We start from the raw sequence: 15,902 nt of genomic DNA on the forward strand, positions 1-15,902 counted from the left end.
AAACAACCACAAAGCCCACATTCCCACCTCTTACCACCCACAATGGCTTCTATCCACTATCAGATGGTTCTTGATGTACCAAGGCAAGGCGAGATCAGAGGCAGAACCAAATCCAGACCATGAAACGTGCAGCCTCCAAACAGGCTTTTCCTCATCCATGCATAAGTCTTGACACCTTTTGTTGCAATCACAGTGAGGAGAATTTGGTAGAAGATCACATGAAAACGCCAGGGTTACTTTTCCTTCTTTCTCTCTCTCTCTCTCTTTTTGAAAAAAAAAAGGTGGGATGGAGGGGGAGTTATAATGCATCACAGCATTTCAGTTAGACTTTCTCTTGCATTTCTGCCAACAGTTCAGCCTCATCAATTAAGCCTGGCTGTAAGGCAGAGGGAAGTTGAAACAGCATTGTCAAAGCATCCTCTCAAAGATCCTCACTTGAAGTTTTGTTCTGTAAGAATCTTGGCTGATTTTTTTTTTAAAGTTTAACAAATAAAGGGAAACCTGCCTTAATCTTCTGGTTCATTCCTCTTTGATGGAACAGGCAAGGTTTAAAAAAATAAAAATATCCATGTGTGAGCAGAGGGATTCTGAAGATGGCCTTGAGAAGGTTAGATTTTAGAGAGGTAACTGAAGAGGTTCATTTATTTACTGTTTATGCTTCCCCAACACAGTGTGTTTTTTCTTTTTGTTACTCCTTGTAAAAGTACCTTACGCACCAAGATACCCTTTTCCCTTCCCTATCATATCACAGACAACTGGCGGCAGACAGATGCAACAATATGTTCACTTGATGTTTGAAGTGGGATGCTGAAGATTTTTTTTTTTTAAGGAGCTGAGTGGAAGAGCAATGTTGCAGAAAAGCTATTCCTTTCTCCAGGAAAAATAACAAGAACAATACAAAGCTGTAGAGAAGATGTAGGAGCCTCATTGGACTCCACTCTACCATGGCACTGGCAACTGTTTGAGATCTATATATAATATATGTTTATGTATATTCATTTATATTTATATATGTATAATATGTATATTTATAGGCTTGTTTGTACTTGTCTTAGCACACTGTCCCATTCTCAGGTCTCGATTTGGGGCAATTGGTCCTGGGGACAGGTTGAACAGAAGGGGCCAAGGTACAGAAGAAGCCAGAGATCAAAGTAAGACCTAGGCCTCCCCATGCACAAAACATGGACCAGCCGTAGCCATGACTGATGTCATCAGGGAGTCCATACAGGTACCGGGGATATCGGGAGAGCTCAAAGTTGATTCCGGCTACACATGTGCACAGTGAAATTATGCAGAAGGTTCCTGGAAAAGAAGAAGAAAAAGACAAAAGACAAAGAGGAGAGAAAAAAAAGAAAGAATGGGTTAGAATTATCACAATAACTCTTTGCCCACTACCTAAAAAGAAAGCAGTTGGAGAAAGAACAGGAGAATCAGCGATGGATGACTCAGGAATTCTAGAATGCCACTTAGTTTATTTAAAAAAATATTTTATTCTATCTTCAGTTTCCAAGGCAATTGCATAAACTTACAATATACAACTAATAATTAAAACAGTAAGTGTCCAAGATAATGGCCCTTGGGATATGATTTTATAGGGCAATGGATTGATTGGAAACACCCACTCACTCCCACTACAACAGCTACTAACAACCTTTGTTAAAAATGTGGTATTCCAGACAAACATTTAGAACTTCTAATCAAATACAGTGATCATAATTTAGAAGGGACCCCCCCTCCAAATCCAGTGGATCTAAACTCCCCTCCATACGCCTTTGGAAGACTTCATATTTGGAGTAAATTTAGGTTTGCAGGGAATATAATATCCATGGCACTTTCATCTTGAACATGTCAACCTTCTGATAAAGCTCTTCTTTGTCAAAGAGAGACTAACAATACTCTGATAGCTACTCAAAAAGCTATGACCCTAAACATTACTCTGGAAACATCATAAGAGTATGTTGGAAGGCTGCAATAGCAAACAATTTATTGTCCATGTGCTCATTAGGAGTTGAATGCTGCTCAAGAGAAACTTTCTGCTACCTTTGCTGAACAGCTGAGTTCCTCAAAACTCATATTTGCTACAATGAATAAATGTGACATGAATCCTTTATGTCACACTTATGGATCCATCTGAGAAGCTTAATGAGAACTGTAAAAAGCATGGTAGAGGCTAAACTGGTAGCTCACTTTATTAGCTATTTACAGTAGATCTTATTATATTCAGGGCAGTATCATACATTTGTATGGTTCATACAAGAATACTGTATTTTCCAGCGTATAAGATGACTTTTTAACCCCAAAAAATATTTCAAAAATTAGGGGTCATCTTATACAGCAGGTACACCAAAAAACCAAAACAAAAGAAAAAGCAATGCCACGAAGCAAAAAGCCGTACCGCCACCAGTGCAGATGCCGGCCTTTCAATCGATAACCTCAGCGCTCCTCGCCTAGGCACATGGATGGATGAGTGCTGGGATGGCTTAGTAAGGTCTGGCTGGAGGTCTGGAAGAGGAAGGCGCTGAGCTCAAACTTTGAAAGCCCAGCAGCGCAGAGGCTTTCAGCCAGCTCGTGGGCGCCTGAAAGTAGGGGGTCGTCTTATACACTCAGTCGCCCTATACGGCGAAATATACGGTACAACCTCAGTGTTATTTGCTTCATCCTACTGTAATGTACTGATACAATAATGGTCCTTCAAATCACTTGACCTTAGGATTATTTGAGTTCAATGTGTACTTTCTGCAACCAACATCAATATTACCTCTGCAGATTTGTGATGATGGGAATTGGTCCTTGGAGAACATTAGGTAAAGGTAAAGGTTCCCCTCAAACATATGTGCTAGTCGTTCCCAACTCTAGGGGGTGGTGCTCATCTCCATTTCAAAGCTGAAGAGCCAGCGCTGTCTGAAGACATCTCTGTGGTCATGTGGCTGGCATGACTAAATGCCGAAGGCGCACAGAACGCTGTTACCTTCCCACCAAAGGTGGTTCTTATTTTTCTACTTGCATGTTCACATGTTTTTGAACTGCTAGGTTGGCAGAAGCTGGGACAAGTAACGGGAGCTCACTCCAATACGCAGCGCTAGGGATTCGAACTACTGAACTGCTGACCTTTCTGATTGACAAACTCAGTGTCTTAGCCACTGAGCCACTGTCCCTCAGAGAACATTAGGTTACAAGTAGTAAGTTTTGCAGTATGCAGTATTTATTTTTTCCCAGAAATGAAAGAGTTATCTTTATTTGTTAAACAGCTTTCAACTGCTGGAAAATGACTCTATTTCTGCCCCAAATAAATGGAAAGAGTGAATAAAAGTATGTTGAGAAATTCCATCATCATTCAAAGCCAAATAAATTGAAAGCATTATTTCAATCGACAGAGGTTGGATTAAATCACCTAATTCCATTCCCATTCCAAATTCTGAATATGTACAGCGCTATTTGATTATTATTATTATTTTTTGCTTTCCTGCTTGATTTGTAGCAAAGATGAACAATATCAAAATGATACAATAGAAAGCAGATAAGGAACATTGTTTGGAGGGGTTAATGGATATTCTGAATAGCTAGCTATTATTTCCATGCAATTCCAATCATCAGTCAATAGTAGGAGAACTTCATTTAATTTTTACTTGTGACCCACCATGAAATATGAGTCAATAAAATGTACTTCATATTTCAGATCTCATTAGGAAAGATGATGTTTGCATTAGTAATTAAAATCTCTGGTTCCAGGTTCTACTAGGGGAGTTAAATGATGGTTCTTTTAGGATAAATCGACTTTACTTTCTACCTTGATTGGATTGTGATTATGATCCTATATGAGTATGATAGCTCTTTCTTTCCACTTCAGTGGAGATAGAAATACATTTCTGGTACAGCAGGAGGCTTTGGAAGTTGAGCCTTCATACATCATTGCTGCCATACTACCAGATCATCGGTATGGGATATGAGCCATGGTGGCACAGTGGTTAGAGTGCAGTACTGCAAGCTACTTCAGCTGAATCTCACCAGGCTCAAGGTTGACTAAGCTTTCCATCATTCCGAAGTGGGTAAAATGAGGACCCAGATTGTTGGGGGCAATAGGCTGACTCTGTAAAGCACTATGAAGTGGTATATACCGGTAAGTCTAAGTGCTATTGCAATTATATTCCTTTCCTTTTAAAATTGTACTTCAGAGCAGACACTGTGGTTCAATGACATTGAATTTATGTGACTTCACTGCATTGCAAATGGGGAAGAATCCAAAATGATGCTCTGTGAACCAAATAGGGAAGCACAGCAAGCCAATGCATTCTGTTGGCTGAAATCTCCTCAGGGGAGATTCAGAGGACATTCCTAAACAATTCACTTGATTCCTCACATGGGGTCCACGTATTACCATCCCAGCCTGAATCCTAGCCCAGTGGCTTTTGCTGACTTTCAGATTTTTGATTAAAAATAGACATAATGTTTGCATTTTCATACTTCGATATTCCTATTTGGGGATTGTTCCTTTTCCCCCTTTTTGCTCCCTTTCCCCCCTCTTTTTTCTTTTCTAATTGGAACCAATTGGATAAGGGCATACAAGAGATTAAAGATTTTTACCTTTTTGGTTTTTTATATTATTTTATATTTCTCCTTTTTCTCTTTTTGGCTTTTTTTGTGTTGTCTCTTAACCCTTGTTTATTGTTCTATTTTTTGACCTCCCCATAATTACTTGGGATTATAATCCCACCTCACATGAGGCGGATTAAAACACAAAAAACCCCAAACTTTGAAGATGAGTAAAAAAAATAACAACTTGGCTCTGCAACAACAACCCCCTCCTCTTCACCCGCAGGAGGACAAAGATTAGTACAGATGATGCTTCAACAGGAAAAAGAGAAGGGAGTCACATTAGAGGTGATTATGCAAGGAATACAAAACTACAAGTAAGAACAGAGAGTATTGAAAAGAGAACAGAAACCATTGAAAAAAGAACAGAGAACATGGAAAAGAGAATTAAAATGATAAAACAACCAACAGAAAATATAGAACAAAAGACAGGTTATTCAGAGGAAAAAATTGAAAATATTCAACAATTGATGATGAAATATGAGGAGAGATTACAAAAAATTGAAGAAAAGGATGAACAAAGAGGGAAGAAAATTGAGGACATTAATAAGCAGATTGAGTACGGTGGAAAAAAGATAACAGCAGAATATTGGGATGGGAGATGGATCGGTCAGAGAACCACAGGAACCGAGATCAACTAGAGCTATAAACCCTACTTATAAAATATAAACATGGAAGAGAAAAAAATGATTACAATCAATATAAATGGACTTAACTCAGCAATTAAAAGAAGAAGAATATTTCACAAATTAGAAAAATTAAAATTGGACATAATCTGTCTACAAGAAGTACATATTCAAAAACAATATGAAAACTTATTGGCGCAGCCAAAACTTAGGAAAATATTTACTGCATTGGCAAGCTGTAAGAAAAGAGGAGTGATCTTTTACATTAAAGATACAATTCCAGCGAAACCAATTTATACAGATGAAGATGGAAGAATGCTGATGGTGGAAATTATGGACAACAGTAAGAAAATACTTTTAATTGCAATTTATGCTCCTAACGATAAACAAGATGAATTCTATAGAAAACTACACAGGAAAATAATTGAGTTGGACTATGCTGATATTTGTATGATGGGAGATTTTAATGGAATTGTAAATCAGAATATGGATTATAAAACACAAAAAACAACAAAGCTAAATAGAAAACCACTCCCCAAATCCTTTTTTTAAAATGATAGACGAAATAAATCTAAAAGATGTCTGGAGAGAAAGAAATCCCCAAAAAAACCAATATACTTTCTATTCAAATAGACATTTATCATGTTCCAGAATCGACATGATGTGGGCCACAACGGAGTTGACTTGTAATGTACAGGAAATTGAGATTGAAATAAGTACCTGGGCAGATCACAATCCAATTACAATTAAATGGAAAGGACAAAGGAAAAGATCTAGATGGACATTAAATAACACTATTTTAAAAGAGAAGGATTTTGTACAGAAAATGGAAAAATAACTGGCCTTCTTTTTCAAAGAAAACAGAAAAGAAGATACATCGATGCAGAACCTTTGGGATACAACGAAGGCCTGTATCAGAGGCTTGATAATAGACTATACAAGAAAGAGAAATATAAAGAAAAGACACATTTTTAAAGGTCTAGAAAATGACTATAAAGCTCTTGAAAAAGAGTTACAGAAATCCCCACCAAAAAAGGACATTAAAATAAAAATGGACATAAATATGAACAAAATGGACCTGCTGGAAAAGGAGGAACTAGCACAAACAATTAGAGGTGCTAAACAGAACTACTTTGAAAATGGAAACAAACCAGGTAGATGGTTGGCATATAAATTGAAAAAAGAGAGAGAATCAAAGAAAATATTGCAATTAAGAGATGATCAAAGGCAAATTTGTTATGGAAATACAGAGAAGAAGAAAATTATACAAGACTACTATGGTAAGCTGTATGAACAAGAGAATATAGATGAGGGAGGAGTTAAACAATACTTACAAGAAGCTAACCTTCCCCAGATACCTGAAGAAATTGAGATAATATTAGAAGGCAAAATAACCATGATGGAGTTAACCAAAGCACTTAAAAAAACAAAACAATGGAAAGGCCCCAGGCCCAGTGGAATTTTACAAGACACGCCAGGAATCATTGTCTCTTCCACTATTAGAAGTTATGAACAAGGTGATGTCAGAGAGCAGAATGCCCAAATCATGGTCAGAAGCATATATTACACTTCGGCCAAAAGAGGAGGCTGATCTATTACAAATTAAGAACTATAGACCCATCTCCTTGTTAAACTCAGACTATAAATTATTTGCTTCAATATTAGCAGAAAGACTCAAAAAATACTTAATAGTTTTATCCACCCTGATCAAAATGGGTTTCTACCAAAGAGACAAATTAAAGATAATATGAGATTAATCCTGGACACTTTGGAGTATTATGAGGCCCACCCGAAAAACAAATGGCGTTGATGTTTTTAGACACACAGAAAGCATTTGATAATGTGAATTGGTGATTTATGTTTTTACAACTGGAACAGATGAATTTTGGTAAGAAATTTATCCAAGCCATACAAACCATATACTACAAACAAACAGCAAAGATAATGATAAATGGAAAACTGACAGATTCTATTGAAATAAAGAAAGGTATGAGACGAGGTTGCCCACTATCACCTCTACTTTTTGTTTTAACATTAGTAGTTTTAAATAGAAAGATTAGAGAAGATAAATAAATAAAAGGAATGAAAATCAAAAAAGAAGAATATAAACTACAAGCATTTGCAGATGACCTGGTTTTTATCCTTGAGGACCCATTAGAAACGGCACCTAAATTGATAGAAAGAATAGAGGAATATGGAAAAGTAGCAGGTTTGAAAATTGATAAAGACAAACAAAGATTCTGACAAAGAATATATCATCAAGACAAAAGGAAGAATTGGCGGAAGCCTTGGAGATTCAAGTCACAAATAAGGTCAAATATTTGGGGATATACTTAACTGCAAGATGCAGCACACTTAAAGAGAATAACTATCATAAACTTAAGCAGTAGATTGCGACTGACTTGATGAAATGGGAAAACCTACAACTATCAATGATAGGGAGAATATCTACAATCAAAATGAACATCTTACCCAGCATCTTATATTTGTTCCAGACAATTCCAATTAGATTAGGGAAAGTCTACTTCGATGAATTAAATAAAATAGTGCTGAAGTTTATTTGGCAAGGAAAAAAAGCAAGAATAAAACTAAAATTGTTATAAGATGCTAGAATAATAGGAGGATTGGGCTTACCTAACTGGGAATTATATTATCAGGCAACAAGTTTGATGTGGGTTAAGGAGAGGATAATACTAAGGAATTCTAGATTATTGACTGTAGAAGGACTTACTGTTGGGATGACATGCTTTTTTATGGTATAAGGGAACTAAAACACAGGGTTATTTTAGAAGACACTATTTACGGGAGGCTTTGTTTCTGAATTGGGAGAAGATCAGAAGGCAACATTATTTAAAAATTTCAGTCTGGCTATCAACTATTAAAGCTTTTTCATATCCAATAATATACAAAAAGAAACAAAAAGTTAGATATGGTGAAATATTGAATTCAGAGGGTGGACTTAAATCTATGCAAGAGTTGAAACAGGAAGAATAGGAATGAATTGGTTTTCATATGTGCAAATACAATCTAGATATGACAAAGACTGTAAAACGGAAGGTTTCTATGATAAAATGACTGAATTAGACAAACTTTTGACAGGTACTGATGAAAAAGTAATTAAAAATTATATGGACACTTACTAGAGGTAAGTTGATGGTTTTATGTTTTATGTCTTGTTTGTCTTTGTCTGTCTACAAATAAAAAAAACTTTTATAAAAAAATGAATAATTCAATTAACTAGGTAAAGCTGGTGCTTAATTGCAGCCAGGAAGGTTCCCTGAGCACAGCAATAGCAATAGCAATAGCAGTAGACTTATATACCGCTTCATAGGGCTTTCAGCCCTCTCTAAGCGGTTTACAGAGAGTCAGCATATTGCCCCCAACAATCCGGGTCCTCATTTTACCCACCTCGGAAGGATGGAAGGCTGAGTCAACCCTGAGCCGGTGAGATTTGAACCGCTGAACTGCTGATCTAGCAGTAGCCTGCAGTGCTGCATTTAACCACTGCGCCACCTCGGCTCTTTGATTCAGATGATTCAGCGCTTTCCAAGATAACCGCAAGCACAACCTCTACCGCCTTCTTTTCTATTTTTTTTCTTGGTATAAAAATCTAAGTGTTTAAATATGGAATATGAATCCTGCAGAGATTGTTGAAATTTATTTTGTCTGTTAGCCGTAGCCATGTGGCCCAATGAGAATTAGGTCTGGGGAATTTCAAGTCCTCCTTCATCTCATTGGTTGACTTTAGGATCACTTACTCTCTCAATCCAAACTATTTCATAGTTAGCACCCACCTGTCTCCTAGAAGAATGAAATATTCTAGGAAATATTGAAAAGGCAGAATATTATATTTCCCTGGATGAGAAATAGATATTTTCTATTTCTATAGAAAATTTTGTTATAAAAAATTGTTTTAGGCAGGAAGCAAGATCACTCTTATAGTCCCCACCCATCTCATTAGCCCACAACAGATGTCAGCACTTAAGAGATAAAGAGATGGCTAGGTCTATTCATAAGCTAATGGCCTCACCCAAGATCCAACAAAGGTAGGATTAGTCCTCTACCCATCTAGCAACAGAACTCACCACATGGCACCTGCAGAGATTACATCACCCAGCAAGATTAAACCAAGCTTGGGACTCAAGACACCTCAAAGTTACCCCTGCATGGCCCCATGGGAGTCTGACAACCAATCAGAATACATTTCTTACACAGGAACAGGAAGCTCCAAGGCGGGGCCCAAGAAAGGATAGAAAGCTATCTCTTTCTCCCATCCATGTGGGGTTTTTTTGCCCAGGATCTCAAACCATGTGGTCCTGTCCATCATTCAAGTATCTTTCCAAGCACTATCCATGTTTCCAGTGTCTTTTCCCCCCACTTGAAACTGAACCCAGATGGACATTTCTTCCAATAAAGGGTTTGTGGAGAGAAAAAGAAATGAAGGAAGAAATCTTGTTTGTTGTGTTGAAGTTCCCATATTTGTTTATCTCTCCATCCATTGACCCTTCTATCAATCTTAGAGATGCTACTTGGTTAAAATTCAACTTAGCCAAAGATCTTGTTCCCATGTGGCAAAGTGTATACAGTACACTATACTTTAAAATAAAAATGTTATGATACATACAAACATTTGGACAAAGTTCTGTCATGTCTATCCATCCACCTACCTATCTACCTCTTATGAAATGTGTATGTATGTAGGTTATTCCCGCCAGTTTTTATTTATATCACTGAGACAAATCAGGAAAACAAAAAAGTGGATCTGACCCAAGAAACACAGTCTCCTTTTTAGTGTCTTAAATTATTCCATTGCCTTATCACAGGGGTGTCAAACTCAATTTCATTGAGGGCAGCATCATTCATTGAGGGGCAGGCTGGGCGTGGTCAGCTCAACATCAATCATGTCGGGGGCGCTGTGGCAGCCTGAGTCAGTGGAAACGGGCTCCTGAGCTCCGTTTTCGGCTGCGATGGCTTCTTGCAACTCTCTGCCAGGGTAAACGGAGCTTGGGAGGGCCGCATGCAGCCCTCACAAACTCTGTTTTTGGCTGCAATGCAGGGGTGGGTTTCAACCGGTCCACAGCGATCCGTGCAGACCGGTTGATTGATGAACCCGGAAATAAGTAACTTCCGGGAACGCCGAAGGGCCCACCCTCCGGCCTGCGCTCCTTACCGGTCTTTGAACGCTTCTGCGCTTCCACGCAGGCGCATGGCACATACAGCGCCTGCGCTATTCTCTGCTAGCAGCTGGAGCATCGCACAGGCGCTAAGACGCATGCGTGAACTGCGTGCGTGCACGAGGACACCGCCGCCCCCATTCCAACTGTACCAGTTGGAAGGTGATGAGCAACCCACCAGTGCTACAATGGCATCTTGCAACCCTCTGCCAGTGAAAACAGAGCTCATGAGGGCAGCATGTGGCCCTTCATGAGCCCCGTTTCTGCTAGCAGAGGCACCGGGGCCCAGTCCTTTGTTGTTTCCAGGGTGTCCCTGCGGGTCAGATCTAAGCACCCCGTGGGCCGGCTCCGGCTCTTGGGCATTGAGTTTGACACCCCTGCCTTATCAAATCATTGCAGAATGCGGCCCCGCTCTCTCCCTGCTCCATTGTGAGAAACCCCATTCTGCTGAAGCAGCTTTGCAGCAACCTCCTTCTGTGCATGAATTAAATGCCTCAGCAGCACGAGGCTCCTGAGAGCTCTTTATTATTTTGGCAGACACTTGCATAGAATATAAATGATTGTTTAATTGCACACTATAGCCTCATCATTGGCTAACAGACGGGCATGTGACAGACAAGGTTTAGTTTAAATCTGCCCTTATTTATTTATGAAACTGCTTTGGAAAGCGCAGGCAGACCGATTGGCTAATACAAGGCCGATGTGCTTTGTGAAATCATAAATCCTTCACACATTTTTACTGAAAAGCCAAAGCAAAGCAAACCGCTTCCCCGCTGCTTTGGATCACCGTAGAGAACCGAGATCCTGTTAATATGCAGAATCTGGGCCAGTTCATGCAGGTTGCCAATTCAAAAGAACAGCTGCATTCCTCCTCAACTTTGGGCAGGCCAATAGCCACGCAGAGAAAACTCAGTATGAACCAGACTCTGGTCTGAGCTTCATCTGTTCTCTTTTTGGAGAAGCAGTTTTGGAAACAAATGCAATGCCAATGGCTGAAAGTGTCTCTGGCAATCCTCTGCCACAGGTTGGCACAAGCTGGTTTGGTACTTAGCAAACCAGGTTGGCACAAGCTCAGATTCGCCAATTGTAATTTGGCAGCTCCGTGGCCTTTTAAAGCGTGTCGGTGATTTCGGTGGGGATGAATGTCAATTCGGACTCCCTCTTCCTGCCTTTCTTGTGCTGCCTCCAACAGCAATATATTTTTTTCCTCCGCTGTTTTCCTCTGTTGCAGTCAATACCCCATTAAATGAGAGTAAGAAAGTAAATTTATGAACTCGGGTTTTCCCCCAGTTAAAGGGCTATCTCCTCATCTTTTTATTGCTTAATTTGGCAGACAGAAATCCCCTTTTGTCTTTTTTTCTTTAATTTAAATTACTGATTCGTAGAGATAAATTATGGGCCTGGATTCAGAAGATGGAGTAAACAAGGATTGTGTGTCTCTCTATTTCTGCAGGGAGCCATGGAGATGACCTTGAAAAACTAGCCAGAAACCATTCAGACAACAGCAGGTGTATTAGTATATTCTGGACCAGGTTGAAAGAGCAGTAAGGCCAATGTAGAGTACACGATGTGCTTATAACAAATGTGAAATAATTTGCTAGAATTGTGGGTGGAATGATTTCATTTTAAATGACCAGTTTCAAGAAGGACTGGTTAACTAGCTGAGAGATTAACTGATGACACAAGGCACCCCAGATAATTTGGGAGAGCTGGTCCAACATGGTGTGTTAATAGATAGTTATCGGCAGGGATGGACTTCAAAAATTGCAGCAATGGGTTCCCTGCCCACTTGCTGGGGGGGGGGGGCATAGCCATGGTGGGCATGGCCTAGTCGGCCTCCTTCACCACAGTGCGGTGGGTGGGTGTTTCACCTTCCCCAGGCTTCGGAGGCTTTTCTCGAGCCTCTGGGAGGGTGAAAACTTCCTCCCCCGGGCTCCGGAGGACCTCAGGAGAAACAGTCCTGTTTCCAGCCTTCTGGAACTTCCAGGAGGCCCGTTTTCCCCCTCCCTGAGCCTCTGTAAGGGCCCTGAACTTACCTTGCATCCAATAAAGGCTGCATGGAGACTCCTGGGAGGGGGCGGGGTGGGATGGGAGGGGCGGGGTGGGCAGGGCCAGCCAAAGGTGGGATTTGGAAGTTCTCTAAACCAGCCATAACGTTAGCTACGGGTTCTCCTGAATCTACGAACCCGTAGCAGCCGACCCCTGGTTATTGGAAGAGTTGAAGTCTAGAAGGAATAGGAAGGAAACCTCTCTTCCCCCTGTGGTATTCCAGCATATTTGCCTGGACCTCCTCAGAATCCAGTATTAGAGATCCATTGAATTGGGGCAATCAAGGAAACGTAGTTCCAGAAGAGAAGCAAGGAAGAAATCTCAGATTATGCTTTTACAGGGAGCTCTCCAGACATCTAGCCGGATCTTGCACAGCTAAGATCATCCACTCGAATGAACCAAATGCTGCACATGTGTGGATATACAGGCTACACAGTAAGGAAATGTCTGACTTGCTCAAGGCCACAACTTTGGGAAACATTGCAGGTTCTCTTCCTCTGCACGAGACCCTCATACAACTAAAGATAATTAAACAGCACTCAGACAACAAGCAAGCACATTTTATTATTCCTGCTACTCTTTATTAGAAGAGTATTTAGAAATAGGTTGGAAGACACAAATCTAAGACTTGGGGACAACAGCCAATTTTATAGATGAGCCACAGCATAAAAGTTTAATTTATTGATTTAGTTGCTAGAAAGGCCAATTGCTGGTCAGAGCAATTGATGGACAGATGCTACAAGCTGGGCTTGAGTTGCACTGTGCTAACCCTTTACAACTGAAATCATACAGAATGCTTGCCACTCAGTGCTGTTATTGCTTCCTTACAGATTCCCAATGTGCTGGGGATTGATTGACTGCAATTACATAATCCAGATGTGCATTAGGAGCAAAGAACAATTTGTTTTCCATCAATGATGGAACAACACTGATTGCAAGCTTTTTACTCTCACCCTTCCCCGTGGCTGTTTGGTGCACTGACTCTCCTACCTTACAAGAAAAATATTATGACTTTGTGGGTATGTTTGGGGAGGAGGTGGCAATTGTATTGCCTCTCCACCAGACATGTAATTACCTTCAACTTGAAATCAAGAGTCCAGTTCAGAGGTGGTATTCAACCGGTTCTCACTGATTCTGATGAACCGGTAGCAGAAATTTTGAGTAGTTTGGAGAACCGGCAAATATCACCTCTGGCTGGCCCCACCCTCAATCTATTTGCTTCCTCCCAAATCCCAGCTGATCGACTGGGTCTTTTTTTATTGCCCTGCACAGGAGAACGGAGCTGGAAAGCAGGTTAGTGGAGTGAGGGGAGAATGGAGATTTTGCAGTATCCTTCCCCCAGGAGTGGGGAGGGAATGGGGATTTTGCAGTATCCTTCCCCTGCCATGCCCACCAAGCCACACCCACAGACCCGGTAGTAAAGGTTTTTTGACTCCCGCCACTGGTCCAGCTTCCAGCTAAGAGTTACCAGATTTTACCCAAGAGTTACTCACACTGAAGGGATTGCTGTATATCAGTTTGAAGAAAGGATTTATTCAACCTTCCTAATCTCCATGATTACCTGGATTGACTGAGAATCTCTACAGCCTTTAGGACTTCCTTGGATTTTTCCTTGAAAATGCTTTGCTTCTCATCCAAGAACCTTCTTCAGTTTTACCTTCAGTCTGGGACAATCATGACCTGGATGATTGAGAATTTCCATAGAGACTTGGAAAGTATATTACTAGTTCTAGTAACTGCTTTATTACTAGATTCAATAGACTTTCTCAATAAAAATATAATTTTGTGAGCTCTGTCTGCTGATCTGTACCATTTCACAGGAAGAACATAGGAACAGCAAAAGCTTTACCTACAGCTTCATCTTAGTAACAGAGAAAGTCCACAAGAAGAAATGTGGTGAGGATTTGCTTATCATTTAAAAGTCCTTTACAATGATCTACATGTTTTTTTTTTAGAATGACTGGATTTATGCAGATAAAAACAGTGGGATGTGTTTATGAAACAGACATTTTTGAGCGAAAGCAAATTTGACACCTTAGAGAAAAAAATAGTGGAATTAAACACCACAGTGATTGATTCACACTCAATTTGAAAATTCTGATACTGTGCCCAATGGCCCACTTATAAAGTCTATTTGTATAAAAATAATGTCAGTCTATAAGTCTGTCTTTTCCCAAAGAGCCATGGACAATTTTAGCTGGGGGACAAGGACGATAGTCTGGTTTTAACATGTTGCTTCTAGAGACCAGAAAGCTCGGCAGTTCGGCGTTCGAATCCCTAGTGCTGCATAACAGAATGAGCTCCTGTTACTTGTCCCAGCTTCTGCCAACCTAGCAGTTCGAAAGCATGTAAAAATGCAAGTAGAAAAAATAGGGAGGCGTTTAGCCATGCTGGCCACATGACCATGGAGACATCTTTGGACAGCGCTGGCTCTTCAGCTTTGAAACAGAGATAAGCACTGCCCCCTAGAGTTGGGAACAACTAGCACATATCTGTGAGGGGAACCTTTACCTTTACTTCTAGAGATACTTTACCATTTGCTCTTCTACTTTTCTTTTTTGTTTCTGCTTCATACTTTTCATTTGGTCCTTCAAAAACCTTTTCCCTTTCCTTTTCCTTTTTAAATGTGCAACCTTCTATGCAATTTTTAGTTTTTTTAAAAAAGTTTGTCTCAGTTTGGATGGATGGATGGATGGACAGGTTTAACCCATGGAAATTGAATTTTCTATATAGGTTTTCAATGTGCAATTCCTTTATGTCATGTCTATGGAGATTCTCAGTCATCCAGGTCATGGTTGTCCCAAAGATGCTTTTTCAACTGGACTTTTTGGTTTTTCTTTGAAGATGTTTCGCTTCTCATCCAAGAAGATTCTTCAGCGCTGACTGGATGGTGGGGAATGGAAGGATTTGACTGAAGAATCTTCTTGGATGAGAAGCGAAACGTCTTCAGAGAAAAATCAGAAAGTCCAGTTGCCTCTTGAAAAAGCACCTTTGGTCCTTTATGTCATCTCTTTAGTCATTTCCTGCAATGTAAAAGGCCTTAGATTTAATGGTTGGAAGTTTTTTTTTAAAAAACTTAAGGGATAGATTGCTTTAATACCTATTAGTAGAAAATCAAAATCTACTAGGGAGTAGTCATTTTGATTAAACTTTCGATATTTGTAGTGGAAGATGAAAGAAATGATTCAGAAATATTTAATTGTTTAAATACCACTGATTTTAACGATCTTGCTCCATTTACTAATTCCTATGGGCTTACTAAGGATCATCAAGATTGTTTTCATAGAGGTTTGAATGTCCTTTCATTTTAGCTGCGCATGATTTAATTACGGCTGGATATTTTAATCAAGTTTTAGGTCTTTTTCAAGACTGTAATATTGTTCTAGCTAATTTTAATTCCCTTACAGACTTCACTGTGGATATATAAACTGTTCTTTTTTTTAATTAGTGGACAACGTCATAT

At 39.7% G+C, this 15,902-nt stretch overlaps 1 protein-coding gene across 1 annotated transcript in view; it reads right to left on the minus strand.

The window, feature by feature from the left end:
- Window positions 1–1,051: 1,051 nt before the first annotated feature.
- Window positions 1,052–15,902, minus strand: part of TMEM178B (transmembrane protein 178B) — a 342,999-nt gene continuing 328,148 nt past the window's right edge. The window contains 1 exon segment of the mRNA XM_032222156.1: window positions 1,052–1,302. Coding sequence (XP_032078047.1) covers window positions 1,052–1,302 — 251 coding nt within the window.

Source organism: Thamnophis elegans, chromosome 7 (assembly GCF_009769535.1).
Source record: "Thamnophis elegans isolate rThaEle1 chromosome 7, rThaEle1.pri, whole genome shotgun sequence".
Classification (NCBI taxonomy): domain Eukaryota; kingdom Metazoa; phylum Chordata; class Lepidosauria; order Squamata; family Colubridae; genus Thamnophis; species Thamnophis elegans.